Genomic DNA, 24,523 nt, shown 5'->3' on the forward strand with positions numbered 1-24,523 from the left:
TAATATTCTGAAAGCAGCGTGATAAGCACGCGCGTGAGCACTTGAAAGGGAAAATCCCCCAAGCAGAGAAATTCCAGCAATGAAGGCACGGGAAAAAGACAGTTTTATCCGCCAACCATATTGAAGCAGAAAGATGGGAAATAACTTTCATATGATCCTCATATCTCAGAGCATATCCACTGGACACGTGTCGCCTGATCATCGTATGATCTATGAATATCAGAGAAGATCTAGGACCCCCTTCTGCCCTGGTTTCTCAATCAGAAAAGTCCGAGAGACGTGTCCAAAATCTGGCGGCAGAGGGTCAACAAAAGAAGATTCCATTCCACGTGAAGAATCGTAAATACTCCCCTTCTCCTTCCATGCCTAGATTATATCTCTATTCCTCCCAAAATCTCGAGTCTTAGAAAGAAATCTCCGTGTCCTGTGGACTGAGGCCTCTTTCACATTCAACACTGTCGAAAGCGTAAACGAAGGTCTGACTTCAAACCCACACCCCCCTTTTAGCTTTACTTCCATACGATTTGTTCTTCTGTGATAAATATATATATATATATATATTTGTTATCTGCGTTTCGATTTCAGTGACAGTTTTGAGTGCTTGATGGAAAAGAACGATGGTGTGTTCTTAGATTTTGTTTGGGTATATCTTTAAAGAGATGGGTGTGGGTTTTGTTTGGTGTTAATGGTGATATAGCTCATATATTTCATATCTCATGTTCTACTGGTGTGTTGATTCTTATCGAGTCTGGGTGATGTAGGTTGTATACGGATTAACAAAAAGAACAAATAAATACGAGTTAATAGCAATAGAGAAAAGTCAGCTTTCCTAGTCGTTCTTCTGAGCAGAGGATCTTCCAAGACCAAGAGATTGGACTTATGTAGAATATGATATCTTGATTCTAGGAAAATGTAGGGGACTTTTTAAGTGATAGAAAGGCAGAAAATCCGTAATAGGGTTAGGAGTTGACTAAAGTTCTGTTGCTTACCACCAGAAATTCTAGAAACTATGTGTTTCATGTTTGAGAACATTATTGATTTTATGTTTTGTTGTTTAGAATTTAGTTTTGACCCATGAGTAAATCTATTAAGAAAGATTTCTATCTTTCCTGCCATCTTGATGCTGAGATAATAATACTGTTTTTATGTTGCAGATGAATTAACTCTATATTTTCATTCATGTGCAGAGGTAGCTTCACTGCAGGCGAGGGCGATGGTTATTCAGTATGGAGAATATGGAAATTAATGGTGGTAATCCTTGTTCCAATGAAAAGTTGCCCTCAGAGGGTTCGAAGAATGTTAATGAGGAAAGAAATTCCATCGAGAAAGAAGTTTGTGATTCTGTCTTTATCAACCATGGTATGTCCTTTGTAGGAGCTTTAATTTAGTTCCCATAGGAAATTCATCTGGTGATGTTCATGAAATTGCACTGAAACCCACCAAATCTATCTTTGTTATAACCAATGCTTGAATCACATGAACATTGATAAACTAAGAATCATGCTTGAAAGATTTTAGGCCAGTTTGGAAACTTTGAGTATGGATCAACCCAAGGGGTCAGGGTTTTCTTCTACCAATTGAGGCCTTCTCCTCAGCAACCCCATGGGAATGATCCATAGGGTTCATTCCTATCAAAAAAAAATGATCCATAGGGTTCATAACCACTCTTCTGGAGTACCGGAATGCATAGCCAACACTTAGATTTGGCTATTCCCAAACGTTTTTTGTTCACTCAAATAGTGTCAAATGTTATTTTTGAAACTTTCCCTCCTATATATGCGGCAATGGCCATTGCAAGTGTTCTAGAGCCTATAAAATACTGAAACTGATCTGTGGGCAAAAATTTTTTTGGGCAGGAAAGTAATTCAAAGCCAATAAGGCATTGAAACTAATTCTTTAGTTTCATGAAGTGTAGGTTAAGTATCTGCTGGGTTAGAGGTATGGTACTCAGTTTTTTTATAGCTATTTGGGGTTGTGGAGCAAGTGCCTGAAGGTGAATTTTGGGAATTCTTGCCATTGGCCTGGGTGCAAATGCTCTCTTGAAGCAGCCTGTCAAAAATAAAGAAACAAAATCTCTCTTAAAACGAGATTGGGGTTGCAATATATTCTTGGTTGTTACAGATTGGGAGTTGGAAGATGGAGTTTGTAACCTGAAGTCATTGTTTGATAATTAATTTGATCATGCTTGCCAAATTAGATAAATCTCGTGTTCGTTATGTGATCATGCTTAATTTTTTCTATAGCTTTCTTGTTAGATCTTGGGTTCCACCTGTGTCAGTATCCATTCATTTTGTGGCTGAAAATGTAATTAGGAAAGGAGATGGGGTAATATAAGTTGTAGTGGGAGGTTTATGTGTTATAACGTAGTCGCTTATTAGACTTTTGTGATGTCTTGCATTATCTGAGATGTGCAAAATATTCCCCAAAAAATAAAATAAATTATTTTCCTTGATTTGTCGAGTGTCATAACTTCAATGGAGTGTCAAGATTATGCTCTCAGATGGCTGAATTTTCTGAAACCAGCTTCTTGGACCTACTTTCCATAATGCTACATTCTTCATAAGAATCTTTTCTTGCCCTCTGTTATCGAATTTTTCAATTTTTTTTATATTTGAAAAAGGGTCTTGCTCTTGAGAATAATGTCGATGATATTACTATGCAGCTGAGATAGCTTGGCATCAAAGAAGAAAAGAGTGGGTTGGTGATGAATCCCAGAAGCCAAAGAGAGTGCATAAAGAACCAGTTATGAGGTATACTCTTTCTTATTAAGTTTTCAGAATTTGTCCTTTTAGCCTTTTGGTTTTGATATTGATTGCCATTAGTTCTCTTGGCCCATGGTCAAAATCTCACTTCTCTTTATTATAATCGAAGAACTACATAACTAAAAGCTAAAATATTCATTTTTTATTTTGTGCTTCCCTATATTTGTGTATAATCAAATATCTAGCAGGAAACCGAAGTATGTGTTTTTGTATGCATGCTTGTGTGCATACAAAACCATTGCAGTAACTGTGAATTTGTTTATGTAGGTTTTTTTTGAGATGGATATGGTTGCTTGAAGCAAATTCAAACCTGATATTATGATTGGCATCATGATGTGAGATGAAATTGGTTGGTCACTCCCTCTAGCTGAAGCTAAATGATCACTTATAATACCTTCAATCAGCCATGACAAAAATTAGTCTACTTCAGATTTTCTTCTTGCATTGAACTCTATTTTTACGTTATTAAATGTTCTAATTGTCTTGTCAAAGAACTTATAGCCTTGTTGGAATAAAAGATGGCTAAAAACTATGCCAGTAAATTTTTGTTATGGACAAAAAAATTTATTGTCATGTACTATCATGGTAGCATTTCCTAAAGATGAATTTCAAGCGCCCATAGATGCTCTCTACCTCATATCAGAGCTGTCTTGTGATCTTGTTTTGCATGTCTACGTTTCCTTTGGTCAATGATTTGAACTAATTTATGGATTCTTGGTTTCTTTTCAAGGAGTTGTGTTAAAAAAAGTGTGCTATTGCACATTTTTTGTGCTAAATATTGGTTATCCTAAATCACACCTGAGGTTCTGACAATATTACTAACCTCCTACTTTGTTGTTTTCCTTAAATTGAACGTTGCTTAATTTACTTGAAGTGGTCTTTTATTTTATTTTATTTTCTTTGGTAGAATTGAGACCATGGATGCTTACATCATAATTTCAGGGAGGTCACTGATACCATTGGAAGAGATCAGAATATTTACCCTTACCATGGATGTGCATCTTTTAGTTACCTATTGAGTTGAAATGAAAGTTGCAAACAATTCACCATGATTTCTTTTGCAGCTGGACCACAACCTATGAGGACCTGCTCTTATCCACTGATCGTTTTCATCAGCCAATCCCATTAGCTGTAAGTTTTGTCGATCGCCTTCTTTTCTGTGTACTCAACTTTGGCACATTGTTGATGTGCACATTGTTATTTGTTGGATGCTGCAGGAAATGGTGGATTTTTTAGTTGATATATGGCATGAGGAAGGTCTCTATGACTAGACAAGAGGGGAGGTTTTCTTTAGTGGACAGTGAAGAGTGTTGCAAAGTTTTGTTTATGAAAATTAGTGAAGATGAAGCAAAGTAGCAAACTCATATATTATACACCCTATTACGCCTCATACTGAATGAATGATACAGTTGTTTCTGTCTGAGATATTTAACAGAAAACTTGGTTTAGAGTTTAGGGTGGTTCATATGGTTAGCACAGTTCCACCTGACACCTACTTACTTATGTGTTTTTACTCATCATTTTCTGAAGTAAGGATGTATTGCTAATTTAGCATCTGGAGATTGCTTTCCTAAAACTTGTTATAAATGATTCTGAAATTTGTAAGGAGTCCACATCTTGTAATTTGTGTTCTTCTCTTTGGGAGCAATTGAAGCTAAACTCTAGTTTGATAGTTGATTGATCTCTTCAAACAGATGAAAACATGTATTGAATTCAAATTAATGAAGCTACATTTTGGGTTGTGTTTGGTTGCAGCAGAAGTGCTCACGCTCTTGAGGATCAGATAGGACAACAACAGAAAGAGCAAGCAGTACTGGGACAGCTCAGTCATTAATATCAATTTGAATGGTGGAGCTGAGAGCATCAATTTAGATGTGCTGTCAAACTTTGACAGAGTTTGAATGTTCAATCTCTATCCTCTTGCCCCCTTGGAGATAAGTGCTGTGAAACTTAAGGTATCCCTCTATGGGTGGATTTGATTTTATTATCCTGGGGCAATTTGATGGCTCTGTGTCTCCTTCATGAGTGGTTCGCATGATGTGGAAAAGGTTTCTTTTGGAAAACCCATCATCATTATGCCTCTTAGAATCATGCAAATCCTTCAAGCAAGGACTCCAGATTCATGCTCAAACCATTGTTAATGGTCTCCACCACCAAATCTTCTCCATAAGCAGACTCATTTCGTTCTTTTCCCTTTTGGGTTCCAAAGATGGTCTCGATCATTCTCGCCTTCTTTTCTCACAAATTGATTGTCCAAATTTGTTCATGTGGAATACCATGATCCGGGGCTACTCACGCAGTGATAACCCTCGAGAAGCAATTGTCCTGTACATGTCTATGATAGCTAAAGGTATTGCACCACCCAATAATTTCACCTTCCCATTCCTACTCAATTCTTGTGCAAGGTTGTCCAGCCTAGAGCCAGGGCACGAGGTTCATTCTCACATAATAAAACATGGTTTTGAATCAGATCTATTCGTTAGGAATGCCCTAATTCATCTTTATTCTGTTTTTGGAAATTTAAACCTTGCACGCACTCTATTTGATGAAAGCCTTGTTAGAGATCTTGTTTCATACAATACCATGATAAAAGGGTATGCCGAAGTAAATCAACCTGAATCTGCTCTGTGCCTCTTTGGAGAAATGCAGAATTCGGGTATTCTGCCTGATGAGTTTACTTTTGTTGCTTTATTTTCTGTTTGTTCTGTTCTAAATGAACCCAATGTAGGAAAGCAGATACATGCCCAGGTTTATAAGAACTTGAGGTCCATTGATTCTAATATATTGCTCAAGAGTGCTATTGTTGATATGTATGCAAAATGTGGGTTGATAAACATAGCTGAGCGAGTATTTAGTACAATGGGAACTAGCAAAAGTGCTGCAGCTTGGAGTTCTATGGTGTGTGGTTATGCTCGATGTGGAGAAATCAATGTTGCAAGGAAATTGTTTAATCATATGCATGAAAGAGATGTAATTTCTTGGACAGCCATGATTAGTGGCTACTCTCAAGCAGGGCAGTGCAGTGAAGCTTTGGAGCTTTTCAAAGAGATGGAGGCATTGGGCATAAAACCAGATGAAGTAACACTGGTGGCTGTTCTCTCAGCTTGTGCTAGGCTTGGTGCTTTTGATCTTGGCAAAAGGCTTTATCATCAGTACATAGAAAATGGGGTTTTTAATCAAAATACGATTCTTACAGCAGCTGTTATGGATATGTATGCAAAATGCGGAAGCATAGATTCTGCTCTGGAAATTTTTCGTAGAGTTGGGAAGAATATGAAGACCGGGTTTGTCTTCAATTCCATGATCGCTGGTCTGGCCCAGCATGGGCTTGGTGAAACCGCTATAACGGTTTTCAGAGAACTGATATCAACAGGATTAAAGCCAGATGAAGTAACATTTGTGGGGGTTTTGTGTGCCTGCGGTCACAGTGGGCTCATCGAAGAGGGTAAGAAGCTATTTGAGTCCATGTTTAATGCGTATGGAATCAAACCACAGATGGAACATTACGGTTGCATGGTTGATCTTCTTGGACGGTATGGATGTTTGGAGGAGGCTTATGACTTGGTTCAGAAAATGCCGTTTGAGGCCAACTCTGTGATATGGAGGGCTCTACTGAGTGCTTGCAGAACCCATGGAAATGTCAAAATAGGCGAGATTGCAGGGCAGAAGCTTCTTGAAATGGAGGCCCAGCATGGAGCTCGTTACGTTCTATTATCTAACATACTTGCTGATGCAAACCAATGGGAAGAAGCTAGACAAGTGAGGAAAGTGATGGAAGATCATGGCATCCGAAAGCCACCAGGATGGAGCTATATAGAGCTGGGAGGAGCTATTCATCGGTTTGTAGCAAGCGACAAGTCACACCCCCAAGGCAAGGAAATTGAGCTGATGCTCAAAGACATGGCCATGAGACTAAAATCTGCTGGCTATGTTCCCAATACAGCACAAGTAATGTTTGATATAGATGAGGAAGAGAAGGAATCGGTTGTATCTTATCACAGTGAGAAATTGGCTTTGGCATTTGGGTTGATGTACTGCAGTCCTACAGATACCATAAGAATAGTGAAGAACCTTAGAATCTGTGCAGACTGCCACAAAGCATTTAAACTTGTGTCTGAGATATACGGAAGAGAGATAACAGTGAGGGATACCATGAGATTCCACCATTTTAGGAATGGATCTTGCTCTTGTATGGATTTTTGGTGAAAAAAAAAAAAAAGAAGTGCAGAGCCGTGAAAGACAAAGGCAGCAAAATTCAGAAAGTTTTTTCCCTGGGTCTTTTTTCTACGAACGTGTTGAGAGAAACATCATCACGGAAAACATGACTTGACCTGAGAACATAACGACTACGAGAGAAAGCTGCCGGTCGTAGTCTTTGAATTTTCTTAGCATCTTTGTCTCTTTCATTTTCTTATTCTCACTGACGACCTGGAATGTCCAGTTGTCATATTTATCATTTATGCCTCAAATTCACCTTTTTCTGTGACTTTTAAGTCGTAAGTCTTTTATTTTAATTTTTTCAGTCAAATTAAGACGCATTGAAAAATATATCCAAACGACGGTTCTTAGAAAAAAATGTTTTCTTAAAGGAAGGTTGATGACTGTGTTGAACGTGAAAATCATAGGCCTCATATTTGAAATGATTATGATTAGCTTATTTCAGAAATTCGAGGAATGGTAGCGTAATTGTAGGATTCATTCATGGAATTCAAAAGTCACCAATTATGTAACCATTTATTTCCCATCTGACCCTCTCCCTTTCCAAATTCTAAAGCCTAAAAGTGAAGACATATTTAATTAAATTGTTATCCAAAAAACCTACCGGCTACCGGGTCAAGTACGTTATATTTTGTTTCTGGTTCGTCCACGAGAATCCGACCCGGATTCATCCGTTTGGGTCCCTCTAACTCTCTATTTTAACAGCTTCGATGTTGCGTCTGAGGAATAGAGTCATAGAATAAAACTAATTCTGGCTTTTCCGAGATAAAGAATCTGTGGCATATACGCCACACCTTCTTTTCTTCTTCAATTAACGATCGATTTGAAATCAAATTTCTGATACATTTTGAGAACGGGGTGAGTTGCGTGTTCTAATTCGCCGAAAGCTGCTGAACATTTGGAGTTGAGGAAGCTTCATTTAGTTTTTTTGATTTGCAGAAAATGGAGATCGATGAAGCAATCAGAGAGAGCGATGATCGAAGGCTGAAGACCAAGTACAACAACGCCATCTATGTTGTTCGGAGAGCTCTCGCTTTGTACTCGTAAGTTCCTGATTTGTCTTATTTCATTACTCCGTCGCTGAGTTTAGGACTGAAAAAAGGGATGAAATTTTGGTTTTATACTAGGGTTGTTTTCTCAGCTCAATTGAAGAATCTTGAGTTTTAATTTATTGTCAATTATGTTTTTTCTTGGCGGGTAAAAGGGATGGGTTTTGACTTCAAATGAATGCTCGCAGGTTTACTGTGTCAACGCAATTCCCTTTGGTTGATTACGATTGATTCGATTTCGTTTTATAGTTCTTGTTTAGGTTTTGTTTACCGTGTATTATTATTCAAAAACATGTAAACTCTTTTGTCCGAGATTTTGTTCATTTTTCACAAATGATTTCTTGTCTGCTGGTGGTTTAATCGCTTGATATCATTGAAAAAAAAAAGGCAAAAAAGGAGATTGGGAAGTATTTCAAATGTTTGTTATTAATCTGAACAGGTGGTGATTTGGCATGTTATTTAACAGAAAACAGATCATTTTGTGTTGTTGGGGTTAAGGCATTGGAAAGTAGATCGGGTTGTGTATGTTCTGTTCTAGAATTAGTATAAGTGGTCTTGGCAGTTTAATGAAATGGCTCCAATTAGCAATGAAGGGTTTTTTTAAGATCTGTAGCTTGCTCTTATGGAATAGAATCTCCCAGCATAATCAAATGGGTTAAGTTTTTTGGGAAGAATTACGATGGGATTTAATAGAAGGGACAATATACTAATTACTTCTGGACTATGTTTTTAATAATTTTCATCAACTTGATACTGAAGATGCAGTAGAAATTTTATAAAACTTTTTGATGTTAGAAATTATATACACTGGGTGGGGCCTAAGAGCATCATTGTATACTTAGTATCATGAACTTAGCACTGTCCTTAGAAATTGAGATTTAGGTTATCATCCCTCATTGAACTTAGAATGACACATTTAATTTTCAAAAGTTTTCATGTGTTTGTTGTCCTCCAGAGGAAAAGGAAAGATAAAAGGAAAAGTAAAGGATGCAACAAGATTACAAGGGTTAGGGCTCCAGCTATGCTTTTCATCCTCCAAGAAAATCTCTAATGTCTGAGTGTCTGAGCGTCTGAGCAGTGTGAATCTTTCTTTGGATTTGTCATATCTTGAACTCGAAGCAAGACAACATTCTGTCGTGATGCAAAATCTCCACGATTTCCCTAAACCAGCTGGCCTGGTGCACCTTCACAAACTCAATAAAACTAGTGGACTCACCTTCTATACCAATTAAATAGTCTATAATCTAGATCTCCTAGCTTCCACTCTACAAGTTTTGGAGCTCCAATCTCTGTGTTGTGACCTCCCTTTCTACAGACTGTCTAGAATTGATAAGGAAAATATTTCCATCAAGACACATAATGCATGTTCTATGTTCTCTATCTTCTGTCTAAAGTAGGCCAGTAGGTCATTATTTTAGTATGAAGGGTAAAAAATTTTCCTTTATGAAGGCATAACAGTATTTTAGTTAAGAAGGTATTGGTGAGAACTCAATTTTTTAAATGATTAAGTGGATAGATGTCAGTGTGGGGATCTTTTCTTGACCGTGCTCTCTCTGTCTATGTGGAGCACTTATTGCTCCTTAGGCAGCCACAGAAAATGAGCTTTTACCTTATCCAAGTTAGCAAGTGTGGTATAGTATTTACAATTCTAATTTCTTATCATAGTACATGTTTCATATTGGTTTCAACATCATACTACACAAATAAGAGAAAAAAATGCAAAAGATGTATTCTGTTTGGATTCTTGCTCTTTTGAGATGCAATAATGATGGTTTTATTGTTATCTATTGGGAAAAGTGTGTTTACTGAGCAACCATTTGGCTTCCTCAACAGTGTTGAAGAGGTTGCCTTAAGCTTCAATGGAGGAAAGGATTCAACTGTGAGTTCTTATATTTGTTTTCTTCAATATCTCATTGCATATCTCTCAATGCTTATCTTTTGCCTTATTGATTGTTTTTCTGCCAATGAACTGGGGTTTTGCAGGTCTTGCTGCACCTACTTAGGGCTGGCTATTTTTTGCATAAAAGGGAACAAAGTCATTCAAATGGGGTTTTAACAGATCATGAAGTTGCATTTCCAATTCGAACAATATATTTTGAGAGCCCTTCTGCTTTCCCTGAAATCAATTCATTTACTTATGAAACAGCCACTACGTGAGAAAAGTCCCCTTTCCTTTTTCAGATATTATTTTTTGATCTGCAGATTTTTCTTTAACGCAAGATGATAAATAAGTCTTGGCTTCTAGGCCTGCCATATCTCCAGGCATCTGGTTATGATTTGACTTATTCCTTGTTGAGCAGCTATGGTTTGCAAATGGACATCATTCGTCTAGATTTCAAGTCTGGTTTGGAGGCCCTATTAGAGGCTAAACCAATCAGAGCTATTTTTCTTGGTGTCCGAATCGGCGATCCTACTGCGGTATATTTGATGCTCTACCTCAAAAAGCTATATGTCTGCTACATATTTTGCCTCATACTAGATTATCTTCCAGATTTCTGTAAGATTGCATTAGAAGATTCAAAGTGATAAGTGTTAGTATATTTATATTTTTAACATTATCTTGCAGGTAGGTCAAGAACAATTCTCTCCTAGTTCACCTGGATGGCCACCTTTTATGAGAGTGAACCCAATCTTGGATTGGTCTTACAGGTTATAAAGGCTGCTTATACTAACATATATATCAAACTAGTTCTTCTTAGCAAATGAAAGGCTGTCTGAGAGCAAAGTTGCATGTTGGTTGCCTAAGAAGCTGAGGAATAAAAGGAAAAATGACTAATATTTACAGTAGGCATGTTAAATGGAGATTTAAATTGCACAAAGATGTGTATCTGTGATGGTTTTTCTTTCCTTTAATTCTTTTTTTGGAATTTGTGATTTCATTCTACCTGGTTTCAGCTTTAGATAAACTTGAGGGTTTGACTGGCTAACATTTCTTTTCCAGGGATGTGTGGGCCTTTCTTTTAGCTTGCAAGATTCCATACTGCAGTCTTTATGATCGAGGGTAATCCTTTCTGTCTGGCTTGGAATTTATTACTCAAATTTTGTTGGTACCAGCAATGGTTTTTAGTTTTATTAGTTTGGTGTATGATGCAAATATATGACATGTTCCTTTAGAAATAAAACTGGATTTCTACTTTTGCATTCGTATTAAAATATTTTTTTATTGTTAATATTTCTTTATTTTATAGTTATACTTCAATTGGGAGCATACATGACACGGTTCCAAATGCCTTGTTGTGCGTCAACAATTCTTCCAGTAGCAAAGAAAAGTTTAGACCTGCATATCTGCTTTCAGATGGTAGATTAGAAAGAGCAGGGAGAGCAAAAAAGTTTTCTTTGCCAGTTTGTAGACCTGCATATCCTGCTGTTAGCAATGGCATGATCAGTGTGGATTCAAATAAAAACAGCACGCTTACTGCCACTGTCATTGGTGTGGGGGATGAGATCTTGTAAGTCCCTTGTTCATATTATAGGGGTTTTATTAGAGATGTCCTTTATGCCCATACATATTTCTGAGGTTCTTTTATTGTTCTCTTGATATTGTTTGGGTTATGCTATGGGCACCTCTGATTAAATGAGTACATGCATTTTTTTTTTTCTGCTGTTTTAACTTTGCCTTCTCTTGTTTGCTATTATCAATATATTCTTGTTTTTGTGTGGTATCATAATACTTAGCAATAGTGGACCTGAATACACAATTACCATAAGCCATCATTTTTCTATCTTGCATTTTTTTATGCTAGCCCTCAACCTACCATTTGCTAATTTTGTCTCTTAATGACATTTGCATACTAGCTTTTTTAGTAAGTTCGTTATGGTGGTTTTCTTCAAATGTTTTCAGTTAGAGAAAATGACATTTTTGTCTCCTTAATTATTGCTTGCTTTCAACCTGCTCCTTTGAACTTTAAAAGTGCCCAATACCTCCCTAAATGTTTACCTATGTCACTAATATCCCTTGTGTTGACATGCTGTATGAAAAATTGATAGGATGGGTTCCTGTGATACCAACACGACTCCTTGTATTTTCTTTTTTGACTAGTCTGCCCCAATTTTGGTAATGTGCTACAGATGTGACTGCTTTGCATTTTTCTGTTACAATGATACCTCTCTCTTCTCTGTGGGGACTTTTGGATCCATTTTAAAGTGTTGGGGTGAAGTGCTCTTTAGTTTATGTCATTCACCATTTCACTTTTGTAACTAGGATGCAGAAGTAGGTGCCAATGCACATCATAGATAAGGTATTTGAGTCTTTGACATGGTGACCTAAAAAAAATGAGAAAATGAAATGCAGTCTGTTCAATTTTACCATCATTTGTGTGTTTCAAAAAAATTCTTTTTGAGAATTTTTATTAGTGAAATTTCTGATATTTTTCTATCTATTCCATAGCTCAGGTTTGGCACTGTTGAGGATGAATTGGGACCTTCATTGTGTAGAAAGCTCCATTCTATAGGTTGGTCAGTGTCACAAACTGCTGTCCTTCGAAATGATGTAAGTTACTGCAGCATGATTAAGAGCATCAAACCAGCTTTTGTGATTGTGAATTTTGTTTTGGAATAGTAGTTAAACATAGATACTATTGGGGAGGATGGCAAAACTGAATTCATGTGATTCCTATAGGTGTGAATTGGGATGAGTCTGTTAAGTTGATTTTTTGTTATAATTCAGCATATTTCTCTATTCCTTCTCGCCAGATCAATTTGTTATGTTAGTGAAATTCCTTTTACTGAAACCATCGATCATTTGAAAGTTTCAACATATAAAGGTGTGAACATTCATCTGCATTTGTTTCAAAAATGGGGCCAAAATTTCCTGCCCACTATTTATAAGCTTTATTTTTGTTGGAATACTTTCTTTGAACTCTAAAATTTGTGTTTATTGGTCTCATTTTACAAATTGTTCTTGTCATGTTCTTTTTAATTCAGGTAGACTCTGTAGCTGAAGAAGTAGAACGATGGAAGTCCACTAATGATGTGGTAAAGGCTTAAATTTACTTTAATGTGCACCGATAGTTTCCTTTGTGATGGAATGAATAAGGGTCTTATTTTCCTATGTCTGAGTTGATCCTTGCAGCTATTTATCTATGGAGGGGTTGGTCCATTGCATTCAGATGTTACATTAGCTGGTGTAGCAAAGGCTTTTGGTGTTCGTCTGGTACGTCAGATTATTTAAGCACAAAATTTTCTAATGCAAATCATGGCCTTGGACTTAGCTACATGTATTGCATTTCTAGTTTTCTGGCAAACCTTACTAGGTTTTTTCTTGAAAAAAGAGATTCAAAACTAGTCAAGCTTCTGCTTTGCTACATAGGCATATCAATTGGATGCACTAACTATGTTTGATTTGGTCAATTGTCTTAAATTTAGGCCCCTGATGAAGAATTTGAAGAATATCTTAGGCATCTTATAGGTGACCATTGCACTGGTGACCGGAATGAGGTAATTTGTTCTCATGGAACCACATCTTATTGTTATTTTTACTGCATCCATTATAATGCAAGGGATAACTTATAATTATCTTGCTGAAACAATCTTTAAGTAAAAAAAGCACTTCTTCCTTATGACACAATTTCTAGTGGATTGCCACTTAAGTTGCTTGTTTGATTGAAATCTACAAAGCTTAAATTTTTTAATTTATCCTCGCAATGCACATTGTTAGAATCTTGCAGCAGGAAGTTGATATGATCCTTTAGCATTTCCTTTGCAGATGGCTCAATTGCCTGAGGGTATTACTGAATTACTGCATCATGAAAAGCTGTCTGTGCCTTTGGTATGTGTTAGAAGCTGCCACATATAACCTTTTCAATTTTTTGGTGAATTTGTTAGGTTCCCTTGAGCTTTCTGCAACATACTGAGGCAGCAACTGCAATAATGAACAACATTGTGTGGTTCTTTTATTTATTTTTATTTTTGTAATCTTTTTTGTTTTTTCACAACTTTCAACTCAAGTTGCTGCCCTTTGTATGTCCATTTCAAGGGTAATCTTAGGATATCAATTTACTTTCATTATCATATGTAATCTATAGTATCTTTGGTTATGATGTGATTCATTAAGTGATAATTAGAATCACTATCTATGCAATGGTTGTCTCTTGTAGATCAAGTGTCAAAACGTATTCATTCTTACCGCAACAAATGTTACTGAACTGGACAAGGAGTGGGACTGTCTGATTGAATTAACAAGGTCTAGTGGCCTGCTGGTATTGATGGAACCATTCCTATCGAAGCGCATGACAACAAATCTTTCAGACGTATGCACCAACCTTACCATTTCATACTGCTGTCATGCATTACCTCTTTTAATTTGTGATATGTGATTTTACTACTATTCTGCTAAAAATAAAAATCTTTTTGTTTGACCATATATTTAATATTCAACCTACCTCATGTGTGCTTAGGTACACCTAACATGAATTTATGGAAGCTTTTCCTTTTTCCATTTTTCTTTTAGTTTCTTCTCTACTTCATTTGGAGAGAATTCTTTCTACTCCTCTGCACATAAAATTTTAGGCATGTATGAAGTTAAAGAGTCATTTGTTTTCTGTCTCAACTCATACCATCCGGGATTGAGTTAGGTTTGGTTATATGAGTTGTTTTATGGCCATGTATGTCTGCAAAATTTACTGGCCCATTCATAGGTATCATTTATGAGTGCCTGGATAGGAGAAAATCAAGGAAGTTAGAGACAGTGTTGAAAAGTTAAATGGGATAACCTGTAGATATGATGACTAAAAGTCTGGTATCATAGTGGTAATGGAGTGAGCCTCCATGTAGGGAAGTGGGAAACATGCAGTTGCTTTGTTCAAATTCCTTTTCACATTCTATCCCTGCATGTACCTTTTGCTCTCTATCCCTGTATGTGGTCAAACTTTTATCTGGAGAAGAAACAACAAAACGTTGGACCTGGGATTTTAGGACTAGGCATTTTGAGAAGGTTGACCATAACTTCAACTTATTTTCTATAAGATATGCCGTAGAGAAGAATATGTTTGAACAATACCAACAGAACATATTTTAGAAATCTGGAAAATATTTTTTATTAGGATTATCTTTAAAGTAATGCTAGAATGGGAGTTGGCTTTGATATGCATGTGAGTGATTATGATGTTTGTGGCACTGTCTCATTGTTATCAGTATTCCATTTATGCAGGTGGAAGCTGCTCAAGCGCTATCTAAATTGTGCTTTGAGTTCCCAGATCTTTACATTGGTAGTAGCTCTTAAAACTAGTTTGAACTGCAGTAAAAAGAAAAAAAAAAAAAAGATCATATTTTATATCTTCTAATTGTGATATGGTTTTTTGCAACATGTAATTGTGATTTTTTTTTTTTTTGGCAACATCAAGGGTGTTATCGCAAATCCAGACTCGCACCTCTCATAATTAGCTTTGAAGGAAAGGTATAAGAAAGATACCACTAAGTTATGGCACGGTTTATTAAACCTAAAATAAGTTGCATCAATGAAAATAAATATTCAATCTTATTGCAGGACCAAACAAGACTAGAATCAGCCGTGGAAGCATTGTCCAAGAAGTTCCCAGCAGGGCAAATCTCTGAGGCAAACTGAATGAAGACTGATGGGATCATTGAAGGATTGTCTGCAAAGCTTCAGGAACCCGAACAGCTTATAAGATAGCTGCATTTGACTACTTTGGCTCCTGAATCTATGGTGTGAGGACCTCCTATTCAGAGTTGAGACAGTATGAAGTGTTAAATGGAATTGCAATTGGGAAGGGAAAAATAAAGGAGTCAGAAAAGAAAATAAAGAAAGTATAAATGGCCCATAATTGGGCAGCTCTTATTTATGTAGTCCTGACGAACAGGCTGGTATAAGAAGAAAAAAAAAAAATAGTAATTTTAGTCTTTTTAAATACTTGAAAGGCCTCTTTGGGTTCATATTTGAACCATTAGCTTTATGTTACTAACTCAATATAGCAAGAGCTGTAACCCCTGGCATTCTCTCATTTCAGTTGCTAATTTGCTCAAATTATATCATTCCTCAATTAAGAAATCGGTCTTCACTTATGTATTGTACTTGTACATGAGCTTTCCGAATTAGTATCATCCTTCGTGTTCTGACTCTACATGATATGGAATCCAATGGATGATAGTGCTGCGTTTGAATTGTTTGAACTGCTGGATCGGTGCCCTATGTAATTAGAGTATTGTTTAATCCTATTACTCCTTACTCCTGAAGCTGCTGAAAAAGTTTCGGGTCTGTCTTTCTGTTAGTGTAACTTATATGCGATTTTGCACAGAAAAGTATAACAACTTCAACATGCTTGATATTTTGGAGTAATTTTTCATGGGTAATTTCTATTATTTAATATAATATTAATAATAAATATTTTATTTATTTAATAAAAAGGGAATATCCCTTACCATTAACAAAAATATTGCTGGTTCTACTTCTATCCAGAAAGGTGGAAAGACGACGAGGGACTGGGTGTAAATAGTTACGTCACTTTTTTATACCCTTAATTTTCCCTTTTAAGAGGAGAAAAAGAGAAGCAGCAGGAGGCGGGCACAAGCCGAACGTTAACCAAGAGATGTCAGAGACGGACTTGGAGGGCACAGGTCTGAATCTCGCTGTGAATCGCCATGGAAACTTAACAAGCGCTTCAAACGATCAAGACCTTACTAACGTTCTTCACCAAATCAAGTCGTCTAAATCCCCTGTAAGCCGCTTCTTGTTGTCCTCCTTGTTTTTTCTCTTCTTGGATGATGTTACTTTAAAGAAAGGAAAAGACGATAAAAATAAATTTGTTTCTTGTTGGCCTTTGTTGAGTGTAGGCCTCTCTTCTTCTCAGCTCCCAAATGCCCAGATATCTAAAATTTTAAGTGTTTCAGTTTTTTCCTTCTAAAATTTGGATTTGGGTTTTCTTTCTCTTTTTCTGAACTGGTTTAAGATTTTGTATCATTTCATTAACGGACGCCTTTTTATATTTTTTTGCAGGCTGTTATAAATTATGGGTCAACTTGGTATGGCCTCCTTTTGATATGGAGATATACACACACATGAACACAAACTGTTTGATAAATGTCCCCAATTATATTGAGAAATAGATTTGAAAAACTGCAGGCGGATCGCACTAGAATTCCCTTTCTGGATTAGTTCCCAACATTTGTATCTCAAAGGGCCTTTTCTATTATGGTGTTTTCTTCTTCTGCTTTAAATTCTGTTTATTTTCATACTCCCAAGCAATTGGTGTGTAATTTTCAGGTGTCGGGTGTGTAACCAGATCCTCCCTGCATTCTGCCAGCTGAGCAACAATTTTCCAAAGCTTTCTTTCATATATGCAGACATTGATGAATGCCCAGAAACAACCCAACACATTCGCTACACACCCACATTTCATTTCTACCGCGATGGTGAGAGGGTAGATGAGATGCTTGGCGCTGGAGAAGAGCGGCTTCATGATCGCCTGTGGTTGCACTCCTGAAGACCTTCATCCTCTCCTCAATTTGCCTTCTGTAAGGACTATGCTTTGCATGTATACCTGGCTCATATTGCTGATTAAATATTCTGCGTGTTAAACTTGCTTTTCTTCTGACCACTGCATGGGACCGACCCTCGGACGTGTGAGAAGTTTAACTATAATATTCACGATCATTCATTTCAAATAAAGCAATTCATATTTTGAAAATTGTAATAACAGAGTCCCATTAATTGATAGAAATAGGAACCCTAAAAAGAAACAACAAAAATGGCGCTTGACATTCAGTGAATACTTATCTCCTAAAATATACGCACACATCCTGTGGTCCCACCTTATACGTGGGTCCCAAAAGTAAACCTCAATATGAGATGTATGCATTGAAGCTTTTTTATTTTTCTCCCCAACCAAAGTGATGGGTTGTATAAAGGCGTCTGCAGAGGAAATGTCCGGCTCCCCACCGACTTAAGCCTTCTTGAGGAGCTTAACAGTCTCCCAAGTGAAGTCTGGGTCATCACGACCAAAATGGCCATAAGCAGCAGTCTTCTGGAACCTGAAGTTGCCACCTCTTTTCAGGTCGAGATTAATAGCAATCATTCCTGGCCTGAAGTCGAAATTCTCCTTTATCAAATCCAATATATCCTTGTCCGGGATCTTCCCCGTCTTGTACGTGTCCACAAAAACTGACAGTGGTTCCGGAACACCGATTGCATAAGAAACCTGCACAAGGCAGCGCCTAGCAAGCCCTGAAGCTACCACACTCTTTGCAGCCTGCCTAACAATATAGGCGCCGCTTCTGTCCACCTTAGTTGGGTCCTTACCTGAGAATGCACCTCCACCGTGAGCACCCCACCCACCGTAGGTGTCAATAATGATCTTCCGGCCAGTGAGTCCTGCATCCCCGTGAGGCCCCCCAATGACGAACCGACCAGATGGGTTGAGATGGAAAATGGTCTTGTCATCCATGAACTTGGATGGGATAACAGGTTTGATCACATGCTCTCTCAACTCCTTGGCAATCTGATCGTTCGTGACTGTCTCATCATGTTGGGTTGAGATGAGAACAGTGTGGACCCTAATAGGAACCATCGCTCCACCTTCATTTCGGTACTCTACAGTCACTTGGGTCTTACCATCAGGTCTCAGCCAAGGGCATGTTTTATTCTTTCTCACCTCAGTGAGCTTGGCGCCGAGCTTAGTGGCTAGGACATGAGTTAGCGGCATGAGCTCGGGTGTCTCATCCGTGGCATAGCCAAACATGTGGCCTTGATCACCAGCTCCGATTTCCTCAGGCTTCTTGGAGAGGTGGCCGTGAACTCCTTGAGCAATATCAGGGCTCTGTTGCTCAATGTTGACTAGGACCTTGCAGTTATCAGCGTCAAGACCAACGTCAGCTGAAACAAACCCAATGCCTCTGCAAGTGTCTCGAACAATTTTCTCGTAGTCTACTTTAGCCTTGGTCGTGATCTCACCAAAGACCATGACCATGTTAGTTTTAGAACAAGTCTCGCATGCAACTTTGCTTTCTGGATCTTGTTCTAGGCAAGCATCAAGGATGGCATCTGAGACTTGGTCGCAGAGCTTGTCGGGGTGGCCTTCATTCACTGATTCTGAGGTGAAAAGGAAGGTGTCCATCTACATACCAGTGCAAATGATTGAAAACTCTGTTAGTCTTCCTCCATTAAACAAGACTTTGAAATTTAAACAATTAATTCAGAGGACCCAGCAAGAGAAGCATGTAATATACAAGTACTCAATCCATTTTTCATGATTTCAAAGTGCCAATGCATATCAGTGTTCATATTAAGTATTGTCCCGGAAATGCAAATGCAGGCAGTACACGTATTCTTTTGATGAATGAGGTATGTTTCTTATGAACAAATACAAAATAAACAGAGAAATAAAATGTTGTGAATAATGTATGGACACAGATCCTTATCCATACATTGATGAAATTGAATAGATATTTGGGTATGGACACAGATCCTGATCCAATTCTATCAGATCTGCTTCCTGAAAATAAAGGCTAGATTTGAAAGTTGAAACAACTAGTTATGAGAGGATGGCACATGCCAAACAAAGATGTTTCTCTAATTTAATATGATTAAAGAAATGAAGAATGAGAAGCATTGAAATCAACGAGGAAAAGGAAAAAAAAAAAATCAAACCTGTGACAAATGTGGTGTGAAGAAGAAGAGGAAGAAGGCGAGAGATTGAGACAAAGAAGAAAAATAGGAAGAGATACAGGGGATGGAAAGACAGAAATGAGTATTTATAGGCGATATCCAGTCTGACTCGCTCTCTCTCCGATTCCCCGCTCATTTCGCATCCTCTCCTGTCTCTGTCCCCAACCACCTTTCTGGTGCCTCCTTTCTCACCTTTCTCTAACCTATAATCATCCTCTCATCTCCCTCCTCCATTTCGGGGGACCCACTTCATCCACGACGCAAGCCATATGCAACTCCCTGTGCTCACTGCAGAGGATACTGGCCTGGGTTTCACCAACCGTGTGGATGTCGAAGGGGATCGTCATCGTATTTGGTTGCTGAGAAAACGTGTCTCTGTCGTGTCAAACGAAAGGCTTGCGTGAATGTGTTTAGCTTAGGTGAGTTAGGTTTTTGTCTTGCCTTTCAATTTTCCAGTCAATGAAAAAGGGTGTCCTCCGATTATATTTTCTCAACACGTATTTTGCCAACAACCAAACGGAAGTTGGGTGTCATATCAGAGTAGCATGCGATCCAAATGAATTTCCTACTTGAACAAGTTGAAAATTTTGGGTACTGACAATGGCCATTGGATTTCATCAAAACAGGAATTGCAGTGCCATAGAAACCAAAGAGAGAAAGTTCCTGTTTTTAGATATGATCAGATGCTTAAATGCAGGTAGACTTAGGTGATGTTTGGTAAGGAAAATCAGGACTCATTTCTATTTCCACGAACAAAAACATCTCAATAGTTTATAACCAAGTAGGTTTGTTCTGAGATGTTTACCTACAATCCATCTACCCCCTCGTTAAGAATAAGAAACCTAGTCTTCAACTTCCTTCCTTTTATTTCTCCAGATGTAGAAAAAAACAGAGAAACAGATTAATGCGTAAACTCTCTACCAATTCTCTTATCATCAGTCACACATTATCGGAAAGCAGAGCACTTCTTTTAGTTGATGCACATTGGTTTACATTTCAAACATTGGCACTGTCATTTGGAGCATACCTTTACCCTAGGTTTGAAACAAAATTTCCAGCTATGGTCTGATTCCTATAAATAGAGCCATACACAATTTTAGAAAATACTATTGATCAAGCTCTTCAAGTTCTGCTGCAATCTTTTAGCTGATTGGGTGCAACTTCCAGTGCCACAAAGAATGTAAATATAGGTAGAAAAACGAACTCCACGAAGTATCCATCAGTAACTAAGACCGAGTTGAAGCCCAAGGGCTGCGTGGAAGAGAAACAGTGTCATGATCCCACTGCCCAATATCCCATGAACGTTTCGCAGTCCAGGATTTCCCTACATATGATTAACAGTGAAGGAGTAAAGTATGGTGCAAAGAACAACAAAAATTAATTAAGTTATAAAATTTTCAAGAATCAGTACTTCCATATTACCTCAAACAAAGATGGTAAAATGGTTTGTATAGTCAAGAGAGCGAGCCCAATGAAACCTGTAACAGCATGAGGACTGCAAACAAATACATGAGACTCAGCCAACATACAAGTAAAAACTGCTGCTGTGGAACTTGCAACTGTAGGAGAAATACAGCATAGCCTATGAAAGGTTTTGTAGAATCATATACAATCCTCAACCTATTAGCTGGAAAATGGAAAATAATCAAAAGAAACATATCAGAAGAAGACCTTTCAAAGATGGGTCTATCAGAAGTGAGCAGAGATGTTACTCCACCGGTTGCTCCAAGTGCAAAGAAAAAAAACATTCCAGCTAAAAGCTTTGGATGCAAGTCTTTGGCCTTGGCCTTCTCCTCCTGACATGTTCATAACAATATCAACTTAATTTTGAGAAATGAGCAATGGCATCATTGTTGAATTACAATAACATATTTTGTAGTTGTTTTCTTACCACATCCTCAGAAAAACGTATTCGGAAACCCAGGTATGTTCCATAACCACCCATGGCAAAGAGCACAACAGCCTACAAGATTACAAGGTGGGAAAATTATAAGGAATCAGCAATGCCTGCTATATTGAGAAACTTGATGGGTACATTTGCATGCTTATGTAATGGGAAAGGACGCAGCATGAATGAATCCCACCATATTGCCAGGGTGACCCCAATGCACAAGCCAGTCCGGCAGATTCCATGACTTCACAAGCTCAACAAAAGGTCCAAACAGCGACCTCACAGCCCCAGCTGTTAATCAAATATCAAATTTGTTATGAATATGAAGAAGAAGAAAAAAAGGGTAAGGAGCCAATGTATAGTGAAGCTGGAGGATAAGTAGGTAGAGTCTTGGTTAATGCAATGTGAGGTCAATCCATGCTCCATGCAGTGAGCCCGTAAATACTTTAGCACAATCAAAACTTAGGTTGCTAAAATGGAAAAGAATTCATTCAGGTCCAACAATGCAAGGTGCTAATTCAAGTAACCTAGAAGTTGTATGGACACCAGCTTTCGAAGAACCATGGAGAGTCAAATAGCTTTTATCTTTGGAGTTTTGGTATGAAGATTATAATATTCCCATTTGCACTGAAGCACTTTCTGGAGGGAGAGGCTCTGTATCCTCAGTGTTGTTGTAGTGAGGAAGAAAACGTGAAACTTGCACTCTTTATCATCACTTCCATGGGGAAAAGGGAAAAAAATGTCTACTCCTACTTATCCATTGTAAATGAGTGATAATATAATGAAGTCGCTCGAATTCAAGTACTGGCTCAAATTATTGTCCTAAGCAGTCTTCCTATGAAGTTGGAGTATGTCCAGGGCTCATATAATGTCTGCATATATGCATTCAGAAAGAAACTTTGTCCTTCTAAAGTTTGTAATTCGTACAGCAATATGGAAAAATGCATGAAAAAGCAGCTCATGCAAGCACCAAGAAGAAATAAAAACACAATGGAAATAAAGTTACAATATAAGAATTTCATTGATAGTTTCAAATAGGGCCATTTCCATGGACATTTACAAATGGAAACTAAAGATTTAAAATCAAATTTGAAGGAGAAGAAACTTGAGAACACAGAAAAGCTCCTGCCTATAACATGGAAGCCCCGATTGGAAAGCTAATGCTGCTTGACAAGAGAGTCCCACTTGAATTCATGGATGCTAGAAACACACAATGCGTTCCTAGAAACTAACTCCACGCATGAGTAAGATGGCTCCAATGAGGAAAGCCCATTTCTAAACTAATTGCAAAACCAAGCGCTCATTTGGCCCAGGAATGGTGACTTGTATTCCCAAACAACCCACTTCGGAGCAAAGCAGCAGCCCAAGTGGAGAAGTACGTCTGGGCTTTTGACAGACAAAAACAGAGAATTGTCTGCTTCTGGAAAACCACAAAAATGCTGGATTTGATGATAGAGATAAGAAAATGAAGAGAGTTTACAATCCTAGCACATAGGAATGGAGAAAACACAATAATGCTGGAGACCCACAAATGGTACAATCCCAAAGCTGCAAATGTACTGTGTAGAATTATGAGGAAGGAGAAAAACCAAAATCTCTCGAATTTGAGTCACCATTTGAGCAATTGGAGAAAAGTCAAAGTAGGGTTCTGATCCTAGAGATACGACAACAGAGAAAACCCAACACTAAGTTTTTTACTGGACGGACACAGAAAAACTGGCTTCTGAGTTCTGACCCTACCATTAAAAACGGAGAAAACAGAAAATCCAAGCCACATATGTATTTATGTATTTTGTGAGTGAATGCTATTACCTCCAGGAAGAGCAGCCACCAAGAGTAAAGGCAAAGGAGTGAAAGAGTACAAAAGAGTCTCTCTGCCCTCTCTCATATCTTCTTCTTCATCTTCAACTTTATCTTGGTCGAATGTCGCAATAACTTCGCAATGATCGTCCTTGAGCACAAAAGAGGGAGTGAAGAGAGGCCTTGTCAATGTTGTACTTGTAGCCACCAATGAGTGAGTGGGAATTTTGAAGAAACTGGAGGAGTTGGGAAATGAAGAGAAAAATGGCGGAAGAGGATAGGTTTTTGGAGGAAGAGTAGCAGAAGCACTCACCATTGCCATTAGCCAAAAACCAAGAAGCAGAGGAACAAACTCGACAACAAAATGGTGGAGCGGTGGGTATGGGCGTATGGGTGTCTCGAGATAGAGGTAGAACGAGTGGGAAAGGCGAGGAAAGAGACACGCCGCCTCTCCAATAATCGGAAGCTGCAACCTTTCCACGTGCTCGCCACTCTCTACTAAGTCCTCCCTAGTCAGCTTTTGGCTTTTTCTTATATAAAAATATATAGACACTGTGCGCGTACTCCGTTCCTTCGCGTGTGTGTTTTAATAAAAAAAAGTTAAAGTATTTCATTTTTTATATTAAATAAAAATAATAAAAATAAATTTATCATTAATTCCAATTGATTAATATTAATAGACTATTTTTAATTGAATAAAAAAAATCAAATATTTTAATTTTTTTCTTTAATAATAAAAAAAAAACACCCCTTAAGACAAACACTTAACAATAATAATAAGAGCACTTGTAATTAGAGGGGAGTGTAATTGAGAAAAAATAAATTGAAAGAAAAAGTAAGAAAAAGAAGAATACGAGAAGAGTGTAATAAGCATTTTTTAAATTATAGGTGAATATATTAATAAAATTGTTATTTTAAAATTATGTAAATAAAATGAATATAAAGAGAAATTTAATTGAAGTAAATATAATTTCCTGAAAATGATAGGAAATGTATATTTAAGTAATATTATTATAACTAAGAATTCGTAATTCTATCTCTTAATTTCTACTCAAAAGAAATACAAAAACATCATTGGAACTAAACTCTCTCAACCATATAATAGCAAGTTAATTTGGAACACTGGCGCCATGGTCAGCCATAGTCATCCTCTCCAATTTGCCGCGAGGATGAAGCATCTAATCTA

At 37.6% G+C, this 24,523-nt stretch overlaps 5 protein-coding genes across 9 annotated transcripts; 3 read left to right on the forward strand and 2 right to left on the reverse strand.

Annotated features, from left to right (window-relative positions):
- The first annotated feature begins 247 nt into the window (after positions 1-247).
- On the forward strand, positions 248-5,375 carry LOC100854479 (uncharacterized). Of its 3 annotated transcripts, none has more exons than XM_019221568.2 (5): positions 248-476; positions 1,188-1,359; positions 2,663-2,750; positions 3,827-3,893; positions 3,980-4,437. In XM_019221568.2, exons 2-5 carry the CDS (start codon positions 1,227-1,229, stop codon positions 4,031-4,033), a joined length of 342 nt encoding a protein of 113 aa, XP_019077113.1. In that variant the 5' UTR covers positions 248-476; positions 1,188-1,226; the 3' UTR covers positions 4,034-4,437. The 3 variants fall into 3 exon arrangements, with proteins under 3 accessions (XP_019077113.1, XP_059595204.1, XP_059595205.1); XM_059739221.1 differs by lacking the exon at positions 3,980-4,437 and adding an exon at positions 4,518-5,375 and having other exon boundaries at positions 282-476; XM_059739222.1 differs by lacking the exon at positions 3,980-4,437 and adding an exon at positions 4,521-5,375 and having other exon boundaries at positions 282-476.
- On the forward strand, positions 4,608-16,048 carry LOC100250368 (uncharacterized). 2 transcript variants are annotated; one of them, XM_019221565.2, is made up of 17 exons: positions 4,608-4,717; positions 7,920-8,023; positions 9,863-9,908; positions 10,013-10,182; positions 10,330-10,447; positions 10,596-10,678; positions 10,971-11,030; positions 11,218-11,478; positions 12,422-12,518; positions 12,953-13,003; positions 13,101-13,181; positions 13,394-13,465; positions 13,734-13,796; positions 14,125-14,277; positions 15,177-15,234; positions 15,370-15,422; positions 15,513-16,048. In XM_019221565.2, the coding sequence occupies exons 1-17, from the start codon at positions 4,664-4,666 to the stop codon at positions 15,588-15,590; spliced, it is 1,602 nt and encodes a 533-aa protein (XP_019077110.1). In that variant the 5' UTR covers positions 4,608-4,663; the 3' UTR covers positions 15,591-16,048. The 2 variants fall into 2 exon arrangements, with proteins under 2 accessions (XP_019077110.1, XP_002269812.1); XM_002269776.5 differs by lacking the exon at positions 4,608-4,717 and adding an exon at positions 7,679-7,838.
- Positions 16,049-16,163: 115 nt separating this feature from the next.
- Positions 16,164-17,561, forward strand: LOC100265932 (thioredoxin-like 3-3). Its single transcript, XM_002266245.5, has 3 exons — positions 16,164-16,701; positions 16,980-17,005; positions 17,247-17,561. Exons 1-3 carry the CDS (start codon positions 16,573-16,575, stop codon positions 17,464-17,466), a joined length of 375 nt encoding a protein of 124 aa, XP_002266281.2. The 5' UTR covers positions 16,164-16,572; the 3' UTR covers positions 17,467-17,561.
- A 60-nt stretch (positions 17,562-17,621) lies between these two features.
- On the reverse strand, positions 17,622-19,824 carry METK3 (S-adenosylmethionine synthetase 3). 2 transcript variants are annotated; one of them, NM_001397914.1, is made up of 2 exons: positions 19,629-19,824; positions 17,622-19,095 (listed from the first exon to the last, which is right to left on the reverse strand). In NM_001397914.1, the coding sequence occupies exon 2, from the start codon at positions 19,093-19,095 to the stop codon at positions 17,926-17,928; it is 1,170 nt and encodes a 389-aa protein (NP_001384843.1). In that variant the 5' UTR covers positions 19,629-19,824; the 3' UTR covers positions 17,622-17,925. The 2 variants fall into 2 exon arrangements, with proteins under 2 accessions (NP_001384843.1, XP_010653984.1); XM_010655682.3 differs by lacking the exon at positions 19,629-19,824 and adding an exon at positions 19,406-19,617 and having other exon boundaries at positions 17,641-19,095.
- Positions 19,825-20,547: 723 nt separating this feature from the next.
- Positions 20,548-23,828, reverse strand: LOC100255653 (uncharacterized). The gene is made up of 6 exons (XM_002266330.5): positions 23,350-23,828; positions 21,731-21,828; positions 21,538-21,609; positions 21,318-21,442; positions 21,069-21,141; positions 20,548-20,970 (listed from the first exon to the last, which is right to left on the reverse strand). Exons 1-6 carry the CDS (start codon positions 23,657-23,659, stop codon positions 20,866-20,868), a joined length of 783 nt encoding a protein of 260 aa, XP_002266366.1. The 5' UTR covers positions 23,660-23,828; the 3' UTR covers positions 20,548-20,865.
- Between the last annotated feature and the right edge of the window lie 695 nt (positions 23,829-24,523).

Source organism: Vitis vinifera, chromosome 8 (assembly GCF_030704535.1).
Source record: "Vitis vinifera cultivar Pinot Noir 40024 chromosome 8, ASM3070453v1".
Lineage (NCBI taxonomy): Eukaryota > Viridiplantae > Streptophyta > Magnoliopsida > Vitales > Vitaceae > Vitis > Vitis vinifera.

Excerpts from the sequence above, each read along its gene's own strand:
- METK3 (NM_001397914.1), bottom strand. The coding sequence starts at position 19,095 with ATGGACACCTTCCTTTTCACCTCAGAATCAGTGAATGAAGGCCACCCC.
- LOC100854479 (XM_019221568.2), top strand. The coding sequence starts at position 1,227 with ATGGAGAATATGGAAATTAATGGTGGTAATCCTTGTTCCAATGAAAAG. Across the intron at positions 2,751-3,826 it reads CATAAAGAACCAGTTATGAG|CTGGACCACAACCTATGAGG; the intron begins GTATACTCTTTC and ends TTTCTTTTGCAG. Across the intron at positions 3,894-3,979 it reads ATCAGCCAATCCCATTAGCT|GAAATGGTGGATTTTTTAGT; the intron begins GTAAGTTTTGTC and ends TGGATGCTGCAG.
- LOC100255653 (XM_002266330.5), bottom strand. The coding sequence starts at position 23,659 with ATGGCAATGGTGAGTGCTTCTGCTACTCTTCCTCCAAAAACCTATCCT. Across the intron at positions 21,142-21,317 it reads GATAGACCCATCTTTGAAAG|TCCTCATGCTGTTACAGGTT; the intron begins GTCTTCTTCTGA and ends ATTTGTTTGCAG. Across the intron at positions 20,971-21,068 it reads TTTTACCATCTTTGTTTGAG|GGAAATCCTGGACTGCGAAA; the intron begins GTAATATGGAAG and ends AATCATATGTAG.
- LOC100250368 (XM_019221565.2), top strand. The coding sequence starts at position 4,664 with ATGTTCAATCTCTATCCTCTTGCCCCCTTGGAGATAAGTGCTGTGAAA. Across the intron at positions 12,519-12,952 it reads CTGCTGTCCTTCGAAATGAT|GTAGACTCTGTAGCTGAAGA; the intron begins GTAAGTTACTGC and ends TTTTTAATTCAG. Across the intron at positions 15,423-15,512 it reads TAATTAGCTTTGAAGGAAAG|GACCAAACAAGACTAGAATC; the intron begins GTATAAGAAAGA and ends ATCTTATTGCAG.
- LOC100265932 (XM_002266245.5), top strand. The coding sequence starts at position 16,573 with ATGTCAGAGACGGACTTGGAGGGCACAGGTCTGAATCTCGCTGTGAAT. Across the intron at positions 16,702-16,979 it reads TCAAGTCGTCTAAATCCCCT|GCTGTTATAAATTATGGGTC; the intron begins GTAAGCCGCTTC and ends ATTTTTTTGCAG. Across the intron at positions 17,006-17,246 it reads ATAAATTATGGGTCAACTTG|GTGTCGGGTGTGTAACCAGA; the intron begins GTATGGCCTCCT and ends TGTAATTTTCAG.